This window comes from Helianthus annuus, chromosome 10 (genome assembly GCF_002127325.2).
Source record: "Helianthus annuus cultivar XRQ/B chromosome 10, HanXRQr2.0-SUNRISE, whole genome shotgun sequence".
Taxonomy (NCBI): domain Eukaryota; kingdom Viridiplantae; phylum Streptophyta; class Magnoliopsida; order Asterales; family Asteraceae; genus Helianthus; species Helianthus annuus.
In genome coordinates this window covers 103117174-103140591 of record NC_035442.2, presented here as the reverse complement: position 1 = coordinate 103140591, position 23418 = coordinate 103117174, and the positions used below count along the sequence as shown (strand labels likewise).

Here is a 23418-nt window from a genome sequence, read left to right as displayed (position 1 = left end):
TACGTATGGTCTAAGCTTTGTTGACGTAAGAAAGAGTATGTTTTTTGTTGGTTGTTGTTGTGTTAATTGCTCTTAGTAATGTTTCAATTCAAATATTTTTTGATGGCAAAATATGGTGTTTTCAATGCAATCAAATGGTAAGTCGTTATTGAGACTATAACCAAGAAAATCACTTTTAATACGAGAAAAAACCCAAATTTTAGCATGAGCATTAGGTTCTTAAAAAATTCAAATAAATCAATGTGTATGGATAAATGCGTAAAAAACACTAATATTTAAAAACTGACCGGGGACACACAAAAAGTTATACACAATGCATTAGAATGCTCTAATTTGCCAAACTTCATTTTTTTATTTTTATTACATTTGTTACATTAACCAAGTCTCATCAATCACAATCCACAAACAAAGATTTACATGAAAAATAACACACAAAACCAACTATGATGCTTTCATATTGATATGCTATTAGGAATGCCCTTGCCAGTAAGTCCACCCTCACGAGTATAATCTGAAGTGTTAGGATAAAGCAAGGTGTACGGAACCTTGACGGGTCCATTTCTATTCTTCAAGCATTCATCGTTGTTCCTTTCCATAATCCCCCCTTCTATTTCCACCAATCTCTTCCCAAATCTCTCAAAAGCTTCTAATGTGCTCACATCAGCCGTCCAATATGGAGACTCGCTTTGACCGAGATAAATCTCATCCGTCGAATGCCTTGATAAAATCTCGATCAATGACACTCCTAGCAAAGTTTGGAGTTGGCTTGTTATGGTTTTTAGAAATGCCTTTTCGGGGTTTGACTCTAGCTCAGCATACTCCGGTGTACCTGGCTTTGGCATGAACCTACGGCTAACTGTAGGGCGGTTGGGGAGGTAACCCGCGTAAGGATATTGCCCAAAATTAACCGCTGCGTGGAGAGCTGAGGCCACCCATATGATGATGGTGCATGTGTCCATTAGCTCGGCCCGTGACTTCATCTGAGGCCACCATGGCTCGTCTTTCTTGTCACCATGGCCCTCAGTTCTCAACTCGGTCCACCATGACTGTAGTTCAGAATCATTTTGAACCATTTCGTCTGATTCATAATATATCTTACAGTAGTCATCAACCCATGTTTTGATTGCTGACCAAATTTCAAGTCCATCAATTGCGAACGGGTAATCTTCTATGAGCAGTTTAAGTCCGTGGGGCTGGCTTGGATCCTCGACCGCTACACCTCTATATATAAATGCCAAACTTAATTATTTTATAGAATTTAGACACGTTAAAATAATTAAGTTAATACGTATCAGCTTTTAATAAAATGATGAAAAATATTACAAAAAAAATTGTTACAACAATCTATTTATGGTTGATTTCTCTTATATTAAAAACCTACATGTTAAAGAAAAAGTTAACTGATCTGTTTTAACTTAATATTTCTAAAGTAACAATTTATAAACTCTAAAGTAATGACAATTGAACATCATTAGAAAGTGCTACACATTTGATGCTTTTAAAAACTAGATGCCTCTTGTTTTTTAAAACGACAAACTAAAAGGAATATTGGTTGGGCACTTTATGAATACTAACGCTGGACTGGACGTTTTAATAAATTATATCAGTTTTTTGTAACAATAGTAACTAGACATATTTTATGCGTATACAGCGGCGGCGGATCTAAAAACTTTTTTCACTGTGTTCCTATTGGTAGATTCTTACTAATTCTCACTATTTTTTTCCAAATCATACGAGGTTCTCACTAATTTTTCTCATTTTTTCTAAACCGAATGGGTTCCTGGGAACCCACAAAAGTGGCCTAGATCCGCCCCTGTGCGCATAGTACTTCTCTATACAAATGTCAGTACGTAAATCCGTTTGTCAAGTTTTAAAATTTCATATCCATATAACTCTACCCTCTACTTAGAAAATGGTTCTGAAAAATAACACAGAAATGAGATGTATGTTATTTTGTTATAAAGTATGAACCAGTTATAAAGTATGATGTCACTAATTACCTCTTAAGTAGATCAGCTGGTAGCGCCTGTTCGGTGAAAACCCAATTTTTATAAAGAACAGCTGACATTTCCATGGCGTATTTAGCTGGAAATACGGTCATTTCAAGGACACCGCCAGCATTGATGAGTATTTGTCGAGCTAATGCATTAATGTTCATGGTATCGCGAAAATGTGGTTGCAGGAGCTTATAAATCGGATGAAGCACGCTTAACTGTCGATTAGTAGCGATTATAAATGGCTCTATTACTGCATGAGTGTTCAACCTACTCCACCAAAATAAATCAAAATACTTAAATATATAGTCATGAAATATGTTATGCTAATCGCGTAAAAAATTCAAGTACCAGTGGCTAATAAGTTGATGATATCCGGAATCATTGACCGCTGCATACGCCTTGGCCAACTGCCATATGGTGCCTTCAACACCATCTTCAGAAGGAGTGTAAACCTCACTGTCTTTATCAGGTAAGCTTAACTCAATCGCAAGCGGTTTCAGTGTGCCATCATCTTTAAGCAAGAGTACTGTTCGGGTTGCATAGATTCTCGATGATTTTGTAGAGTTGATTTTTTTTAGATATGGCATTAATGCATCATGATGATCCAAGATGAACAACTTATTTTCTTCCAATGCCTGCATAATTCAAACACGAACACACAACTTTTTTAGCAATTGTGATCTTTTCCTATGAGAATAGCAAACTCATAGTTGGATTCAATGTTATCCGTACTTGTTTTATTGTTAAACCGTTCATGTTTGGTTTAAGATGTTCCTCAGTCATAGAGCTTGTCTGGTCTCCATATTCATTTGGATCGAGCTTGCTAGCTGGCGGGAACTCCTGGGTGGATACAAAATAAAATGTAAATATTGTTGAAGAATTTGACGGGTCGAAGCATGTTATCAAAAGACTTCCATGGAACTTACTTCAAGTCGACGAATGACCACAGGATTTACTCCCGCGACCATTTCTCTTCCAAACTCTTCATCTGTTCGCCAAGCAAACTCGTTCTCTGGAAAATTATCATTAGTTAGTTAATTTAGTTTTTGACACAAGGACTTGGTGAGGAAGTACTATGGAGTATAGACACAAGTTAAAATAACTGAAATAAAGAATAAAGTGAAACTAGTAATATTTTATGTGTATTGATAACTAAACTAGATCTCTAAACTAATTACAAAGAAAAGGTTACGAATAAACCTAACATTAATTAACAATCAAACATTCAAACAATAGAAAAAAATAATAACCAACAAACAAGCTTTAGAGTAAATAATAATTGAAATCACTAATCTCTACACATCCAAAGTTTAAGGGTTTATTAGTATGTAGTTAAAAGTTAGTTATATGACGGTTACAAAGTAGAGGGACTAAAAGTGGCAAAACAGAACTTGGTAACTACCACCCGAAGGGTTGCGAAATCCCTTGGAGTCGCACCTGTTTGATCTCGGCCACAAGGAGAAACAAAGGGACATGATCTTGGACAAGAAGACACAACCTTTCAAGATTGATTCTCATCCACACAATCCAAGAGACACACCCGTTCGTGAAAGAACGCGTCTATTCACTCGCACCTTTTAGAAACTATAAAAAGGGCTTAGAATTCATTTGTAAAACTCATTCCATTGTATTCAAATTCAGTATTCAATAAAGTTTAGTTTATCATTTGCGATCTAGAGAACAAATATCAAGTCTGGGCAACAATAATAATCATAACAGATATTAGGCTAGATTAACACAAGTCAAGAATTATATACCTTTGATAACGTCGGGCATTGGGAATGTAAAAGGCTTCTCGCCATCATTGCGCAAGAGTTCTCTTACAAGTTCCAGATTTGTGTGTTTTCGTATCTTTTTTACCGTATGTTTGGGGAGGTTAAACCAACCTTTGTAAAGCTTCATTACATCATCAAATGAATCAAACTCATTTGGAGTTCTATCAAATACGGCCTTAACTTCCGGTCGAACCACTTGGCCAATGGATTTGGCTGCATATCCTAAGAAATCTGAGAACTTGATATGATTGAACCGTTCATCTCTCGGCACATAAATGTTCAAACTTAGAAGAAACAGTCTCTTTTCACTATTTGGATCCGTTTTAGTTGGCTCACGACCCGTTCTTCCTCTTCGTGGATATGGATACTCTTGAGATCCACCAAGAACAGGTCGCACATAGTCTGGTCCCTTATCAGGTGCACCCAAATCGTTATAGTATGCATAGTCGTAAACCCGGTCCCATTCCTTAAGCATTCCTGACCCAGTTCCCCTAAGGTTGATGAGCTCTTGTTTTCTGTAGTGAAGTAATGGTTCGGGTGTGAAAGAAGGTAAATATGCCTGCGATAACAACCAAATCAAATCTTCTTTTTTTTTTCTTTCTATAATAACTATCTAAACGAACTATATACCGCACTAAAAAAGAGTATCAATGTCAGAATTCTGTCAGTAACCAGGTTATTATATTATATTTAGGTTCAAATATGAATGTCTTCATCAAACATTTGCATTAACCAGGTGGGTTATTCAATAGAAAATATTATAAATACATAGAAATTAGTATGGAATACATAGTAAATTTCCGTCATATATGATCAATTACTTTCGCCACTTTGTAAAGGATCAAAATGTTTTATATTCATATTCCTTCAATAAAACTCAACTATATTCTAGAAATTTCAATGTAACATTAAAATAAATACTTTTATGGCAGAACACTTGTTTAAAATGAGTCAACATAACAAAAGTGAATGAGGAACTTTTTTATTTTATTGTTTTGAATTTTTCCCATCTACTTAAAATTAATGTTTATTGCAAAATGTAAAAAGAAAAATAAATAATAATTCATGTATATGCTCTAATAGAGTAATTATGTGTAATTACTCTACTTGTGTAAATATATAATTTTTTTTATTAGATTCCGAGAATAAAATACGTTCTTCAGGATGAGAAAAGAAAATTTCAAAAAAAAAAAATACCCCCTTCACTTCTGATATTAAACCCATTTATATTTTAAGATCCACTTGTACTAAAACCTAACCATCGAACACTTAATAGTAAACTAGATAAATTATAATTAAAATATGGGAATAATGTAATTTTTTTTACGTCAAATTTTAAACATAGGTTTTATGGGAAAAGATCAAATAGGAAGTTAATTTTCGCTAGGAATGATAGGAAGCCATAGGATTATGACATGTGGCAAAATTTAAAATAAAGAGAAAGGGTATTTTAGTCAATCTAACTCATTCTTCTTCCTTTTTCAAAACCCAGTAAATTCAAAAACCCACCATTTTCAAAACCCACCATCTTCAACTATTTCTTCACTTTCTATCTCAATAATCACTACATTATAGTGCGATTTTCATCAACAATCAATGATTCAGAACCCGATCGACGTGTTCTTCAGCTTTTTTTTTGAAGAAAACCCAGTTTAATTTCATAAAAAAATATCGTTTTTTCCGGTGATTTGGAGATAATCACTCGATTCGTTCGATTCGAGCGTTGATAAGTATTTCTATCATTCAAATTTCGTCAATTGATGTTGAATTTGGCTTCAATCCATGTAAGAAATTCTTTAATTTCATTTTCGCGATCTGGGTTTTTGATTTATTCATTGCGTTTTACGATCTTTGCGGGGGTCCGGGGGCGGCAGCCCCCGGTAGCGGGGTCCCAGGGGCGGCAGCCCCTGGCAGGGTCCAAGGGGCAGAGCCCCTGGCTGGGGTTGAGCTCATTTCGAAGACAGTAAATCGTAGACAATTCAGACAGTTCACAGTGACAGACAGTTTTATGTGTCCATTGCATTTTAGAAATAAGAGAGTTTTATGTGGTTTCTGGCTATTGCGTTTTAGAAAAACACACATTTATGTGTTTTTAGTCATTGCGTTTTAGGTAAAACACATTTTTTAGGTGTTTTCAGTCCATTACGTTTTAGAATGAGTCATTTTTAAGTGTTTTCTGGCCATTGCGTTTTACATATAAGACATTTCTTTGTGTTTTTGATGCATTGCATTTTAGGTAAAACACTTTTTTATGTGTTTTCAATCCATTGCGTTTTAGAAAACAGACATTTTAAGTGTTTTCTGGCCATTGCGTTTTACAAATAAGCTATTTCTTTGTGTTTTTTGTGTATTGCGTTTTAGGTAAAACACATTTTTATGTATTTTCTGGCCATTGCGTTTTACAAATAAGACATTTCTGTGTGTTTTCTGGCCATTGCGTTTTACAAATAAGTCATTTCTTTGTGTTTTTGATGCTTTGCGTTTTAGAAAAATGTCAATTTTTAGGTTTTTTTTCATTGCGTTTTATGTAACTGGTAGTTTTTCTATTGCGTTTTACGCAACTGGGTTTTAAATTTTTTTTTTTTAAATATAGCAATAGTATACTCGTTTTAAAGATAAAAAAACGCTCGTTGTTTTGGTGCAAATTTTATAAAAAAATAATGTCGTATGAAAGAGTTATTAACGTTTAAAAAATGGGGGGGAATTGGAGGAGAGAAAAACTATTGGCTTGGATTGACTAGAATGCCCTTGAACAAAGTCACGCGCCTCTTTTCTTACTTTCATTTTCCCTGATTTAATCTTAGCACTTGATTAACTTAATGGATGGTCAAGATCACTTTCTATCCTTCCTAGCCAAATAAACTTCCTATTGTATCTTCACCCTAGGTTTTATAACTATACTAGGTTAGTTCCCCGTGTGTTACACGGGTTGAACAATTTAAACTATGTAATAAAATATTTCTTGTAAATGCAAATCAATGACGGAGACATTTATATATATTTGATAAATAATGAAACTAATAATAATAGTAAAAAAATCTCATACATGTGTACAGAGTCGTCTGTAAGAATTCATGTACCCTGTTTGAGCTCTATGTTCTTTCGTAATGTTTTAATATTATTATTTAATTTTAAAATAAAATGGGTATTGGGCTCAGTAAGAGCATGTTTGGTTATGTTTTTTGAAACAACTTATAGACTTATTGGGGTTTTGGGTTTTTTTAACATAGATATCGGTTTTTTTTTTTTTTTTTTTATAAAAAACACGTGCCCCTTGAAATCACAGACCCTGTTCGGTGGTCCTCCCTGCACACCCTTATCACCGCCCATGCATGTGTATACTCATTTAAGTAATCGATATACATTTGATGATATCCTATATTTTTTTTGTATTCAATTAACATTTTTCTATTTAGTATTATTTGCAATTATTAATATTTTTCTAAATGTATATATAGAGTATGGATGTTACTGAATTTTTGAAGAATAATTTTTAATTTTGACATATATATATATTCAAACTTATAATTATATAATGTAGTCATGAATTTTAATAAAATCCAAAAAAGCGTGAAACCCTTTTCAAATTTCAATAAAAGGGTTATAATTATCAGATAAACATTTTTCTATTTAATATTATCTAAAAATTAGAAGATAAATTATTAGAAAATAAATATGAAAGAAAGGCGGGAAAACCCAAAAATAGGTGCATCCAATGAATGACACGTGTCACACATTGGTTTACTTTATTATATGTATAGATTTAAGATGGCTAAAAAGAATAACTTAAATAAAACTTTCATTGGTAGTTAATGTGTGATAGATTCACCATTAAATTAACATAATGAAATTTAACTATTAAGCATTATATATATTAAAACCCTCTTTTCAAGGTTTTTTACATTTGTAAAATAAAGTTAACTATATATGCAGGGAAAATTTTAAAAATTATCATTAATGCTTATATTGTTACGACATTATCTTTGTTACCGGTGATATATATCTTGAATCCCAAACATGTCAAAATAGATAATCCAGATCTGGGTCGGGGTTTAGTTAGGGCTGGCATATCGTGTATACCCGTACACGATAAGACACGATACACGATACACGAAATCCCATACACGAACACGACACGATAACTTATCGTGTCATTTTTTTCAAACACGAACACGACACGATATACACGAAAATTACCTGTTAATACCTGTTAACACGACTGTTCAACAGTTATACACGAAAATTACCTATTAATACTTGTTAAGACGAACAAAAACACGAACACGACATGCTATCTGAGAGTTACAGAGGGAGTTTAGGGTTTTATTTTTTTTTTTGTTGAATGAGGAATGAAAATAGAAAGGAATTAAGGAACCCATACGCACATAGCTGATGAGTTTTATTTAATTTAATTTATTATCGTGTACTGACGGGTATTAACAGGTAAACAAGTATTTAACCTGTTTGTACACGAAAATTAACAGGTAATATCGTGTCTACCTGTTTGGTATACGATACCTGTTAAGGCCATACACAATACCTGTTAACTTCGTGTAGGTTCGTGTCGTGTATTCGTGTAAAATTGCTAGCCTTAGGTTTAGTCCAATGACAAAGTCATTGAATTTAAGAGTACGAGATCAAGGATTTGAAACTCGATAACATCGTCTTTGAAAAAAGTAGATAACTCAAATTATTTTAATTAATACAGAAATTAAAATGAGTAAGCAGACAATGATTAGAGAAGAAATTAATTCCTTCAGACAAATACGTAAAATATCAACTCCTTAAAAGAGCAAAAGAGGTTTAAGTAGGGGTGCTAAATGGGTCGTGTTCACGGGTTGGCGGGTTCAACCTGATCCGAACTCGAAAATTTTAGACGAATCTGAACACGGCCCGAACCCGAAAATTGTTTCATACATATGAACCCGAACCTGACTTGAATATTCGCAGGCTGACCCGAACCCGACCCGTTCAACCCGAGTTTTTTTTTTTATTTTTTTTTTACAAATTAATATATTAAAATTAACATCTACTACAAAAAAACACAAATTAGATAATAAAATTACATTAAAATCATAAAATCATATGTTAATTTCTATTTTTAAGTTATAAGTATAGCATAAAATACACACCAAAATTAATTTATAACATAAAACATATTGTAAAAAATATAATATTACAGAAATGGGTTAACGGGTCAACCCGCCAACCCGACGTTTAGCTAAACGGGTTGGCGGGTTTAACCTGAAACTGACCCGAACCCATTTAGACTAAACCCAAACTTGCAAATTTCGTGTTAGGTTCTCGTCGTGTTTTAAGGTCGTGCCAGAAATTCCCACCCTTAGGTTTAAGCGCATTCACACGTGAAACGCCATGTTAACTTGGAGACAACATTCGTTTTACTTAAATAATAGAATATTAGTTTGAATATTACTCATATTTAATATTGATTCTAGTCAGATTTAACAATATGATATACTGATGATTAAGTGAATATTTTTATAACAATTTGATTAATTAGTGTATGCAAAGTCATAGACAACCAAACAGGATTTAAAAAAAAAAATAGAAACGCATGATAACTTAAATTAAATCCTACACGTGTTTTGTGTCTTACTTTTCTACAAAAAAACAACTAGAAATAATGCACAATAAGTTGTATGGCATATATCATAATACTACAAAAAACAATATTGCACATTAAGACGTTAATTATCAAATATAATATTATTTTTATATTATTATAGTCGTTAAAATTCATATACAAAATGATAATAGTCATAATATTGACTTGTTGGCATGGTTGCAAAAGTCACTAAGCGCTCTTTAGTTGGCCAACCAGTGAGTTGAGAATACTCGGCCTAGGCGGAGAATACTCGGTAAGTACTCGGACATGTTAAATTATAAAGAAATTAGTTTTCGGAAATTAAATATATGTCAAATAACATAAATTTACAAATATTTTTAACAAAATACGTGAAAATGATATTAATTCTTTGATATATTAGATATAGAAATTATGTTTTATTTTTTAAAGTCAAACTCGGTCCTAGTTGACCTACTAGAACTGATTATGGCCGAGGTTAATTGACCACGTTTGATCGATTCCGAGTAATTAGGCGGAGTAACCTACCTTGGAGTGATTGACCATGTTTTACAAGCATGCTTGTTGGAAAGGAAATGATTGTTGTAAATATGATTTGATCAATCATCAATGTCATGACTGACACAAACAATCGTAAAGGAAGATAAAGAAGAAAATGAAGTGGACTAGTGGAGAGGTGAAAGACTAAGCAAAAGTAACTGGTCCTTTCTAGCAATTATAAAGGAATACTTTCAAATGGCGTGTGTAGCAAGACCTAAATTAGTATTGATAAATATTTATTTTTTAAAACAAACGACTAGTTTTAATTTTATGTTATATATTAAGTTCAAAGTTTTCTTTTTATTTTAATTTTGCAGATCCTTTATTATAATCTTTTAATTTAGTACGTTGATATATTATGCTACAATTGTATACAGGTCAAATCGTTCGGACCAGTAAACATGGCTTAATGGTTGTCACGATCAATGAGTAAGCGTATGCAGATGAAAAAGAAGAAGAGGAAGGTGAAAGGTGAAGGCTAAGCAAAAGCAAAAGTGTAGTGGATTTATTTTTAAAGTAAAAGTGTAGTCATTTCCTTATCCTTTCGTTCAATTGTAGAACACTTTCAAACGACGTCCATAGTACATGCATACGTAAAGATTTATTATTAAAGTACTTATGGGGGAACACGCGCAATGCAGTGGGTTCGACAATATAAGCCGAGAACTTAATTCAAACCTAAAAACGTTAAAAATTGTATATACGTCGTGTGTGTATATAAAAGCAATCGTGCTTCGCGGCTGCAACGCACGAGAAACCCTTCTGATAAACAGTAAAACCCTTATGATAAACATTATATAGTATTCTGCAACAATTTTTTTTCTAGTGAAAAACCCACGTGTTGTGGCGGAGTCGACAATTTACATCTAGATTTTTAACTAACAACTCTAAAATTACAAAACATGTTTTATGTTAATTTGATTAATTTTGGTTTACTGATTAATCTTTTACTCCAAATACACAAATACAATAAAATGTAATTTTGAATATATGTTCTTGATGAATGTGATGAATTTATTATCCATAACTTATTTTTTATTATTTATATATAATCTAATATATAGTATAGATTTATTAGACATAAATGTTATTGATCAAGTAAAGATCAGTGATATGAATTAAAGAAAATAGCAAATATTTATACATTTTAACTTGAACTTTCACATACAATCTTAAAATTTTATGAGAATTTATCATTTTTATACATAAAAGAATTTGGTAAAGAGAAAATGCATTATATAGTATCATATATAGATATGGAGATATATTTATTATTTTAAATTAAATGACTAATTTTATCTTTTATATTAAAATTTGCAGTTGTTTTTATTTTTAGATTTTTTACGCATTTAATTCAGCAAATTGATAAAACTATCATTTGGCTTATTATAGTTAAGAGTTAATTACCGTTTTCGTCCCTGTGATGTGTTAAAAATCACTATTTCAGTCCATTAGCTCAAAAATTGTGATTTCAGTCCCCGTGGTTTCACTTTCATACCCATTTCAGTCCTTGTGGTTTCACTTTCGTAACCATTTCAATCTATTATTCTGTTAAGTACAGGGATTGAAATAATTACGAAAGTGAAACCACAGAGATTGAAATCATATTTTTTAAACTAATGGACTGAAATAGTGATTTTTAATATAAGACGGTCACAAAAACTCAGTAAGCACATAGTAATGAAATATTCAAAATTTTATAAAAAGTATTATGTTAAAAATTATAAGCGAAAAATAAAATATAATAAAAAGTATTTATAATAATACAATATCATAACAATATTATAATGTAATAAATAAAAAATTACATTTAATTGTTCATCGTGAGTTACAATTCACATGTATAGAATCAATCCAATGTCCATGGTAACCTATCATGAGAACGTGCGGAAAAATAACTTGAAATATATATAGATGCAAATTTAGAATTTTTAAAAAGGTTAACGAACGCAAGTTATGATTAAAAGATAAAGTTGAATAATAAATATAATACTACTAAAAATAATAAAATAAATACTAATAAATTAATAATAATAAAATTATTTGTATTATGAATTCTCAAAATTTTTGTTGTACTGTTCATTAGCAGTTAGTAATAATATGTATAATTTTTGTTGTACTGTTCATTAGCATGTATGTAATTTACAAAAAAATCCCCTTCTACTGTTCAAATCGTTGGGTTTTTAATATATAGGGTAATAATACTGGCTAGTACTATTATTAGTTTATATATATATATATATAGGAGTAGGTTCAAGAGTGAACACTAGTGTAGCTTGCGAACTGAGTGAACTAATTCTGGCCATACACGTGTGTAGATCAATGGCCAAGATTTGATGTTGAAATACACTAGTGTATTTTACGATTTGATGATGAGATCCTGGCCATACACGTGTGTAGATCAATAGCCAGGATTTGTTCACTTAGTTCGCAAATGCACTAGTGTTCCCTCTAGAACCCCACCCTATATATATATATACACTTGAGAAATATAAAACTTTATTTACCAACTTCGCTCAAACAAAATTGATGGCGAGTGGTTTGCTTGTTTGCACTTGTGGGAACATCAATTTCGACTTTTGGGTGCAGTTATTCAAGTAAAAGTTCAATGACTACAAAAAAACAACAATAATTATGTTTCAAATAAGTAGAAGCAATAACTTTTTTTCCAAAATATAATATATCATTATTTTTTTTTGAACGGCAAAGAATGACGTGCCAACCACCGTGACATCTGACGTTGTAGCCAAGGTCGACTACTCGACCGCCGCCAGCCCCTTGGCTGTCCCAGATGCGCGGAAACCCGACCTCCACCCGCGCGAAGGCATGACAGTGGAATAATCGGTAAAACTTCGTCTCCCATCAAAGACGAACCAGTGCCACCTGTATTCGCTATTCACCTGGATGCCGCAGAAAATAATGGGAATAGTTGGAGTCGAACCTAAGTCATAAGGAACACCAAATATTTCCCCAACCACTTCACTAGTAGTAGTTCGTTGGCATATATCATTATTTTCTAAACACTTAGAAAAAAGTCATGTATATACTCGTATTCAATCAAAAATAAGATATACAAACAAAATTAATAAAAGGGACAGTAGTGAGTGTGAGAGAGAAAGGCTTTCACTATTTCCACATTATTAAATCTTAAAGTTAAATGTCATTTTAGTTCCTTTGGTTTGGGCCATTTTATCAGTTTAGTTCAAAGGTTTTATTTTTAACTGTGGCTCCAAAAAGGTTTCACAGTTGCCATTTTAGTCCACTGTGTTAACTTCATCCATTTATTCTGTTAACGAGAAGGCCAATTCGGTTATTTCATATGGCTGAATTGCCCTTTTAATTAACAAAATTACATACAAAATGACCGAATTGGCCTTCTCGTTAACAGAAAAAATGGATGAAGTTAACCAAATGTACTAAAATGGGAACTGTGAAACCTTCTTGGATCCACAGGTTTAAAATGAAACATTTGAACTAAACTGGCAAAATGACACAAACCATAGGGACTAAAATAACATTTAACTCTAAATCTTATTTACACTTAGTTTTACACTATATCTCTTTATATATATGTATGTATATATAAAGAGAGATAGAGATGAAGGATGTATAATATTACTCATTCGGAAAAGTCTTGTATGTGTGAATATGAATGTAGCATTGATTTTCCAATCTATTTTTTAGTGCCATTTGAACATGAGCGTAATTTTCCAACCGATTTCTTATTGATAAAAAATCAGTCAAAGGAGGTGGCTATTACTTGGAGTCAATGGCTGGGGTTTGATATTCTTTTGCAGTTGATTTATTTTGGTGATAGTCCCTTATAGGGTTCTCTGTTGTTTTATTTCGTAGCAACTTGCTAGCCCGCATTTAATAAAATTGTTTTTATTAGTGCTAAAAGAAAATAAAAAAAATGGCTCTCATTATTTCCACATCCTTATACATTTTTTCATATCTTTTTACAATCTCTCTTTATATATCTATGTATATAGAGAGACAGAGAGAAAGGATGTGCGAATATTAACTCCTGTAAAAGTACTATTCCATAATTAGTGCGACTTTGGTGGTGTGTAGGGAGGACCTTCGCACAAGGTCTGTGATTTCGAGGGGCACGCGATTTAAAAAAAAATAATAGTAAACACCCTATTTACAGATCATTTTTTATGGCTTAGAATTTAGCTCATTTGACATTAGGTTTATTAAGCCCAATACTTATTTGCTTTTTTTTAAATAATAATAAAACATTACGAAATTACATATTTTTTTAAGCTTGAAGAGTGTACATTAATTATTAGAGACATCTCATCTATAATAATATGAAAGTAGAGTTGTTTAGTTTAAAATGAGTGTTACAAAAGTAATAAAATATTATGTACTGGTGAGCTGATTTTATCGGGGCCTGATAAAGAAAAAGAAACAAGATGTAATGTCCTCTTCAGTGCTCACTTATTGAGGTTCAAAACGTGAATAACGACATCAAGTTTGGACTCATTATTTTTTACATTTATAAGTTCTCAAGAAATATATTTTCTAATCGCTTTTGCTTGACTGGTTTTGCTTTCCAACAACTGGCATGTGTCAGTTTTTTGGTACTTAACTGGTCTTTACTTTAAGGCCATGTGTAGTTATAAAGCTCTTTTGTGGGCGTTATGCGACACGTGTCGTGCCACGTCACACAGGGGTTTTATGGGGCGTTATGTCACTAGAGCCCGTAGTCATAAAGCCCCTACCTCATCATAACCAAAGTGTAAAATGCAGGGACCAAAGTGTAAAATGCAGGGACCAAAGTGTTTTAATGCAGGGAACAAAGTGTAAAATGCAGGGAACAAAGTGGAAAATGCAGAACAAATCAACACCTTCTCGCGCCGCGAAAATTTTCACGCCATTTGTTTTTTTTTTTTGGGCATAGCGCCCAGGGGGTGGTGTGGGCGGCGCTATGTGGGCGCTATAGCCCCACTTCGCGCCCCACTACGTTCAACCTAAAAATAAAACTTGTTAGCCACTCGGTTATGTGACTGCCAAGTGCCAATAATCTGAACCAACTTTTTTTTCTTTTAAAAAGATGAAAAGGGTCTTGAATGATCAAGAAAGAAAGAACAACCAATCACATAACTACTAGTATTACAATAAAGAAAATTTTCTAAATATAATTTGATATGTGCCATTTTTTATAACTTATTACATATAAAAAGAATATATCACATTCTCATATTATCTATTTTCTTTTTCAACAGCACATTTTATTAAAAACAGAAACTATATAACATGATACCACAAACTATTAGAAATCAAAGGCAAATGAACCACATTATTTTATTAATATTGGTTTGGTATTAACTGACTAAGTAATTAAAACAAGAATATTAGTATAAAAACATGATATATTTTCTATGATCTAATCACAAAATCAAATAATGTAGTATGGATGTGGATATCACTCAGGTTATATAAAATAATTCTAGAAGAAATATTTAAAAATTAGTAATTTGGGCCTTTATAGTTTTCAGACAAGAAAGTCTAGCCACGATGAAAACACGACTTTTTTAAATTATACACATATTATTAACAAGTAATAAAAGCTTAATTGCCGCATAATAGAATGATTTGATTTATTAATATAAATATCACATATTATATAAATACGAATGGGAACCAAATCATCACTGAATGATTTGATTTATTAAATAAATATTAATTGCCGCATAATAGAATGATTTGATGTATTAAATAAACATTAATTGCCGCATAATAATTTTTTAATCCGCAAACAAGTTAACTGGTGTTTTCTTTACAAGTAAATTTTGTTAACTGGTTGGTTATTCGACTGTTAAGTGGCCATAAAACTAAACCAACTTTTTTCTACGATGAAAAGAAGCTAGAAAGAAAAAGAAAGGGGAACCAACCACAAAACTATTAAAACATCAAAAATAAACTATTAAATACAATATATTAGTTTTAAAAGAAGAAACTTGAGAATAACTTTAAACAATTTTTTACATAGCGTTATGTTATGGTATTTATGCATCTTTCGTTGTTCAATATTTAAATTTGGTTATATAGGGTAGGGATATGGTAAAAAGTGTCTAAAATGTAAGAAGGGTAAGAAGTGTTTTAAACCATTGGATATTTGATCTAATGGTTGAGATCAATAGGGTATAAAAATGTAAATTGTGTTTTAATTAGAGGGACCTTATGTAAAATTGAAGGGCAATAGTGTCTTTTTCAATGTTTGAAATATGGTAACCATATCATACACGACCAAAAAAACTCTTACATTTACTCCTTTTTCCTTAAATATCGGAATTAATGATTCACCTTAATTGTAGGAGGTCTTTGGTTGCATATTCGTCATACATTATCATAACGAGAACTGTAATCAGATTCATGGCATGGTGTTTTAAAACAACTAGATAAATTGACTATGATTCAAGTCATGGTGTTTTATCTGGAATCCAAAAAACATTGTATTGCAATTTAAAGATGATGAAAAGAAGATATGAACAATATACGATTAAAAGATGTTGCGATTAAGATGATGAAGAAATGATACGTAGGTGAAAATGGAATTGGATCTTGCAAAAAAATAGGACGGCAGTTTTTTTTTTTCAGTTATCTTGAAACTCAATTAATTGATAAGAAAGGTAAATTACTAATATACCCTTTTGAATTAATTAAGATAGAGGACACTTTTCATCACCAAATTATTTCTCACACTTCTTACAAAATTATGACTTTGTACAGGATACTTTACCTGGTTATATATTAAAAGATTCATTTAATATTTATGCATATGAGTACTTCAATGCTTAAGTTTGATATTAAAAGATAAATTAATTAAAGCAGAATTTTAGGATAAAAACACGATATATTTTCTATAATATAAAGTACAAAATCAAATATTGGATGTGGATATCACTTAGATAAAGTAGTTGAAGTTCTGTATCTTTTTTGAACTCTGTATCTAACGTAATATATTATTAATTATTAATTATTAATTAGTAATATATACATTTATATATACTTTTCAGAGAAGAATGTTTTTAGGCCATTATTGGTTTGTTTCCCCAAACCCAACTTTTTAAAAACTATTATACAAAAATTACCACAAATGATTCGATTTATTTAATAATAATTAATTACCTGATTCGATTTATGTAAAATATAGTATATTTTCAAAAAGCAGTAAAATCTTATTAAAATACTAATGAGAATAAAATCACCATCAAATGATTCGATTTATTTAATAATAATTAATTACCACAAAACAAATTTACCCATTTCCCTAAAATCTGAATATTTTTAACACCAAACTATCAATAATCAACCATAACATTATATTATATTGTACCTAAAAACTTATAACAGCAAAATAAAAAAGAGGTTACCTGGTTAGAGAAGAAGACGCGGTCGTAGCTGTAACGATGGGTCGGGTAAACCCATGAATTGCAAACGAAATGGATTGTCCCATCATGACCCGGAACATGTTCTAGTTCGACAGTCTTGAGGTAAAACTGACGGCGGTGGTGGTTCTTTATCAAGAAAGCACCCGGAACTCCCATAGACTCATCCCATTCAAATGTCACCGAGAAAGATGCTTCTCCGGCTGCCACCGCGGTCTTCTTTGTCGTCCAATCTTCGATAAATGCTGCTTTTCCAATCTTCCCGTTTGACCCATTTGCTTAAAAGGTACAAACAAATTACCACAATGAATACAGGTATGATAATCTACTAAAAAACCGGACGTGTACATTTCAAAACCAATAATATATATATGGTAACGGATGTCAACAATATGCACAAGTGTATAATAAAGGTTATTGTTGTTCTCCACATATTATTATATGGAGATCAAGATTAAGATACATACATGGATCACAATGAGTTGAACTTATAAGTTGGATCGACACGCGTTTGTGGAAGATGGTTTCATAAACCCAATCAAAAAACGATGCACCAAAATCTTTGACATCAAGGACATTCTTCTTCATCAAAACAACTGTCCCTTTGATGGGCTTTTTCATCGACATCTCCGATTCATGTACGGACTTATTGTTTGTGTTTTTCACACATGGCATCATGTTCATCACCCCCATAACTTGTTTCTTCAGAAAATATAACGACAGAAAGTAGTCTGTGATAATATTCTGAACGTATTGGTTAATTAAGTTGAGAGGAGAAGGTTTATTGGTAAAGGTTATATATAGATGAATATATACAGCTGTTTGCATATGGTGAAAGTGCTTCTTATTCCAGATTCTTGACTTGCAAAGACTTTACTTATAAACACTACTTTCTGTCTTTGTATCCACACACACCCACCCGCTTTGTGCGTGTGAAAAAAAAAAAGACAAAAACAATGAGCAATAATTTATGTAAGGAGAGTACCTACCCGTTTTGTTGAGCAATTAATAATCCATATTTATAACTCGTTAAATAGTTGATTAGACTTAGCGCATGAAAACAAATTTTATCAACGTATATGAAATAAATGATTATTGTACTATTTTATATTCATGAGTTAGAATCAAATAAAAAATTAATTTTGTCTAAGAAAACTTAACCAATCATTTTTTAAATTAATATTTAAGATAAAAGTATAGAAAAAAATAAGTGTAAGAGTATTTTTGTAATAGTCTATATGTTAATTTTTTTTTTCACATACAAGTTACATGCATATTCTTCCATATTTTTTAAATGTTCATAACTTTTTCATACGACATTATTTATTTTTAAATACATAATAAAATCGAGCATCTTTTATTCTTTAACTTGAGCACCATATTGTTTATAAAATATGTGAGATCTAAATAACCTAAAAAATTCTCTTAATTTCTATGTTGTATAACATTTTTGTACTAAATTCTTTGTACTATATTTTTATGCTACATTTTTTGTGTTGAATTTTTTGTACTGGGTTTATTTTTACTTAAAGAAGTACAACGTGTTATCACCATAATCTTTCTTAAAACTACTTATACAAAACTCATTTTTAGTGGATCTTTCCCCAATATATTCCTTAACCCTAAAATATTCTTTTTTAGGGTCATGAAACATAAATTTCCAAACTATAAATTAGCAACTTTTTGTTGCTTTAATAGTTGTTAGATATGTATTGGGTGTTTTTCAAAAAAAAAAAAAATGCATTTTTAACTTTTAACCCAAAGGGTTTTATGTTTCTCAACCCAAAGGGTTTTATGTTTCTCATTTTAAACCCATTGTCATTTCTAGTTTTAACACAAAGCTTTTCAACTTTTCAATATAACCCCAACACTTTCTTATTTTCAACTTTGGCCCCTTATACTTTTCATTTTTCGCAAGTTTTTCGTTTTACGTTTCGTTCTAAATTTGGCGAGTCAGCAGGCAGCAACGTGCGTGTAGGGTGCAACGTTTTTTCGTTTGTTCTCCCTGTCTGACAGTCTAGTCGCAGCGCGTCTATTTTTCCACGTTTGAAAAGTTCGTCGCAACGCGCGAATCCTAGATCGACTTAGTTATTTTTTTTAGTTTTACGTTTCTATATAATTTCTTCGAATTAACACACCGTGACTGGGGTGCTGTCACACCCCGATTTCCACGTGTCTCACCGGTGGGCCCGGTGGGGGATTACCGTGACGATGTTGGCAACAATATAGTCAAACCACACAATTATATAAATGCACAGCGGAAGCTTTAAAGATAAATATATACTTCAACCTCTGGTTGTATTATCAAATGTATTACAGAAGTCGAATGTATCCACAGCGGATCAAAATAAATAAATATTGTTCATTCAGATACGGCATCGAGTTTGCGAGACTATTCGTGATGCTTAGGAAGCTTATACCAGCCAATTTCGTATAGTACCTGCACTTAATCTTTTTGGGGAAAATACGTCAGTTTACACTGGTAAATACATTCAACTGACACATTTGAAAATGTTTATTAAAATTGATTTGAATGCACAAGGCACAAACTCTTTTTTTTAACTTGGGAAAATCATAATAATCTTGTGAACGTTTTACATGTTCTTTTATGCGTTCAGTAGCCCGGGTCGTGCCGGGTTAAAGATTTATAGACACACCACATTGCGTAAAACCGTAGTATAAAAACCAACGGCTACGTCTTTTAATTTAATGTCGACAATATATACCGGGTGTACGCCTACACCGGGATGTCGATGGTCGTGGCCATTTCGTAAAATGATGCCAAGGATATCCGGGACAACGGTCATTAAACCCCCCAAAGGCTTTTAAGAAACAAAACTGTTTAAATGAGCCGATCATATTATTTAATTAACCACCTAAGCGATGGAAAAATATAATGCTCAATCAAGCAGTATTAATATACCGTAACCCAAGCCCATATAGGGGAAATAAGTTAAAGTATTTACCTTTGCAAGTATTATTCCTTAGTTTGATTAAATCACCGATAGCTTTTACTGGGCTCCTAATCTGGAACGAAGGTTTTAATTAACCTCTTAGAATCCTAACGGGTCTTTATATTGGCCGTAGCCTAGACCGGTTGGTTCCGGAATATAAATATGGTTTAATCGCGCGAAAAGGCGAAAACCGAGAATGGAATGTGATTCTGCCCCAAACAAGTTCAGAGACTTGTTTTATATGGGTTCAAGGTTCACACTCTGGATTTTGGGGTTCAAATAATATAATTTGACCCGTACCGGCTAATTTATGAAAACTAGTTTCATAAGCTGAACCGTGCGCGAAATAGGCGAAACGGTTAACCATGAGAGTCTTACGCTTATTTCCTAAGTCAATATGCCTTAAAGAGGTTGTGGTATCAGTAGGATACATTCCGTGATGCCCGTAACGAGTTTAAGTTAATATTACGCCCCGTAGGGGTTTTCCGGTCGTTTTAAAGACTTTTAAGGAGCTTTTCGAGTTCTACAGGAAATCTGAGTTTCCCGAACAGTTTATAAAGTCTAAAATACTTTATTTATTATTTAAAATCAGTAGCAACTGGAATCGGGTCAAAAGACCTTGTAGAACTCAAGTTTTGGCCGAAAAGGGCATTTTCGGTATTTACCGAACCGTAGCCATAACCGCAGGTTATGAGCAAGGTAAAAATTATTAAAAATCTCTAAAATTCCCAAAATATTATTTTAATACAGTGGGTAAAAGTTTTGGTGACGAAATCTTGGTTTAGATAGGTGTTATGCTAATTGCGCCTTTTATTACAAAAGTTTATTTTAATCGCGCTATTTAGCATAACTCTCATTCTAGACCTCGGATTGACGTGAAACTTTAAGGACATGCTTATAATTTAATAAGCAAGGTTCTGGTCCGTTCACGTGTCCGAAATACTCGTTTTATTTTCAAAATGGCGTTACGGTCAACTTTTAGGCGATTAACGGAAATGCGCAAAAGACTCGGATGACTCGTGAACCGATCATAGAGGTTTATACCATCATGTAACCTGGTCCTAAGAGAGTCCTAAGGCATATTTATACCTCACTAAAACGGGTCAGAACTGAAGTCAAAGCAAAAGTCAAACTTTTGCGACATTCGGCTCCGAACCGGTTCAATATAGCAAATGGTCGATTCAAACGAGCGCAAACAAGTTTATATACTTATTTTCATGTTTTATGAGTGTCTAAACAGGTTTCATAGCATACACATTACAGATTATACATAAATCGCAAAAATAGCTTTCTGTTGACTTTTTAACCGCACGTTTGACTCGACATTTGTCATAGTTGGAGTGGTGATCAGAGGGAACCCTTTTAGAGGTTTATTACCCACATTAATACCAACTCATAACTACATTTGATTCGTCATAAGACTAAACCATCACGGATTTATTCGATAGTCAAACTGTATTTACGACGGTTTGTTTCTTAGTGATTTACTAAGCATAAATGAAACTACAAATGGTCTAAGCAACTTACAGAAGTTAAGACTTGCTTAGAGAGCAGAGAGGAACACTTGAGAGTCTTTGAAATGATCAGATGAGAGTGTTTGTGTTGTGATGAAGTTATGTACACAAGTATGCTATTTATAGCCAAAGTCCAAGCTCAAGATCATCACACATCACTCTACAACTGATATGGGATGAATGGCATGTGTCCTAGAGGATTATGGGTCGAGTAGGGGGCAACCATACCTCTGAAAAACCCATAAATTCGTGTCTGGCCGCTTAAAACAGCCAACAGCCACATTTCTGTCGCTGGGCGCTGCTTACGGACCGTATGGCTTCGGCCTTGCGGTCCGTAAGCCATAGGCGGATCTCAGCAATCATTCCCCCTCCTTACGGTCCGTAAGGCATACCCTTTACGGTCCGTAAGGGGTTAAAATTAAATCTTTTTCAAATCTTTATGTCATGATTAAAATCTTTGTAATTAATTACCTGACCTTTCGGGTTTGAAGGGGTAACTTTGCGATAAGGTCCTCGATTAATTACGATTAGGGACCTCGCGTTATTTACCCGTATTGTTAAGCCCCTGATTAATTTATTTATTATTCAGAAGGCCTTAATTTATATTATTGACGCTTTTAACCTTTCTCCTACGAATTCGATCGTAATTTTCTCGTTTCATAACGAAACTTCGCGAAACTTATATATTATATTCTAGTGAGTGTATAACACCGTTACAAAGCCTTGGGAACGTTAAAGGGTCACTCAGAGGTATATTTTAAACATGTTGACACAGTTAACCCCTGTAGCTTGTAACCTCTCACTTTCTTTCGTGTTTCGCTTCCGTACGATCTATGATTTATCCGTTTGAAGGTTCAAGCATTATTTAGGGTTACTATACAGTATATTTACCCTTGTTGACATTTATAACCCTCGAATTTATATACTTTCAAGGTTTGTCAAAATTAGTCCTTTATTTATTATAGATGCCACGTGTTATCAAATGACACGTGTTAACACATTATTGGACACAAAAATTCGAGGTGTTACAGGTGCGCGGTTCAACGATTTTACATATGTTTTTTGTTCGGTGTTATTTTTTACTTTTTTATTTATTTTTATTTTTACAAGCTCTTCTGATGTTGGTGTTCGTTGGCAGTGGTTTGAAATTAGTGCTACTTGGCACAATTTTACTAACGTATTTAACCTATTAAGTTTTTTACTAATAATTTGTTTCGAGTTTACTGTTATACCTCCTTTACTTAAGAAAAACTAATTTTTTTTCACGTGCATAGTTTGATGTACGTGCCTATATAGATTCGAGTTAGGTCAAATAATATGTTTTCGTTTAAAAAAACATTTTTACGTGTATATTTTTATGTACGTTTAGGTATAAATTTGAGTTGGTGTATGTTTCAACGTAAACTTTTTTGGGAAACGAGTGAGGTGACGTTTTGTAAATTTTGTTTCAAATCGAGTGGAGTCAAATTATGGTTCCTTTTTTTCCATTTTTTCAGAAGCTCTAATTCAGCCATTTTGATTATACGTGTGACCTTTTCCGTTATACCCGTTACATTTTCTATGTATAACTCGGGTCACATATAATACGTTATGATTGTTGGGTATAAATTTGATTTACTTTGTGTTTGATCCA

The 23418-nt window shown here is 32.6% G+C and overlaps 1 protein-coding gene across 1 annotated transcript; it reads right to left on the bottom strand.

Annotated features, from left to right (window-relative positions):
• Positions 1 to 291: 291 nt before the first annotated feature.
• Positions 292 to 18308, bottom strand: LOC110885238 (probable linoleate 9S-lipoxygenase 5). Its single transcript, XM_022132922.2, has 8 exons — positions 17785 to 18308; positions 17303 to 17595; positions 3755 to 4331; positions 2924 to 3009; positions 2730 to 2837; positions 2346 to 2632; positions 2001 to 2264; positions 292 to 1221 (listed from the first exon to the last, which is right to left on the bottom strand). The coding sequence occupies exons 1-8, from the start codon at positions 18143 to 18145 to the stop codon at positions 453 to 455; spliced, it is 2745 nt and encodes a 914-aa protein (XP_021988614.1). The 5' UTR covers positions 18146 to 18308; the 3' UTR covers positions 292 to 452.
• Positions 18309 to 23418: the final 5110 nt, after the last annotated feature.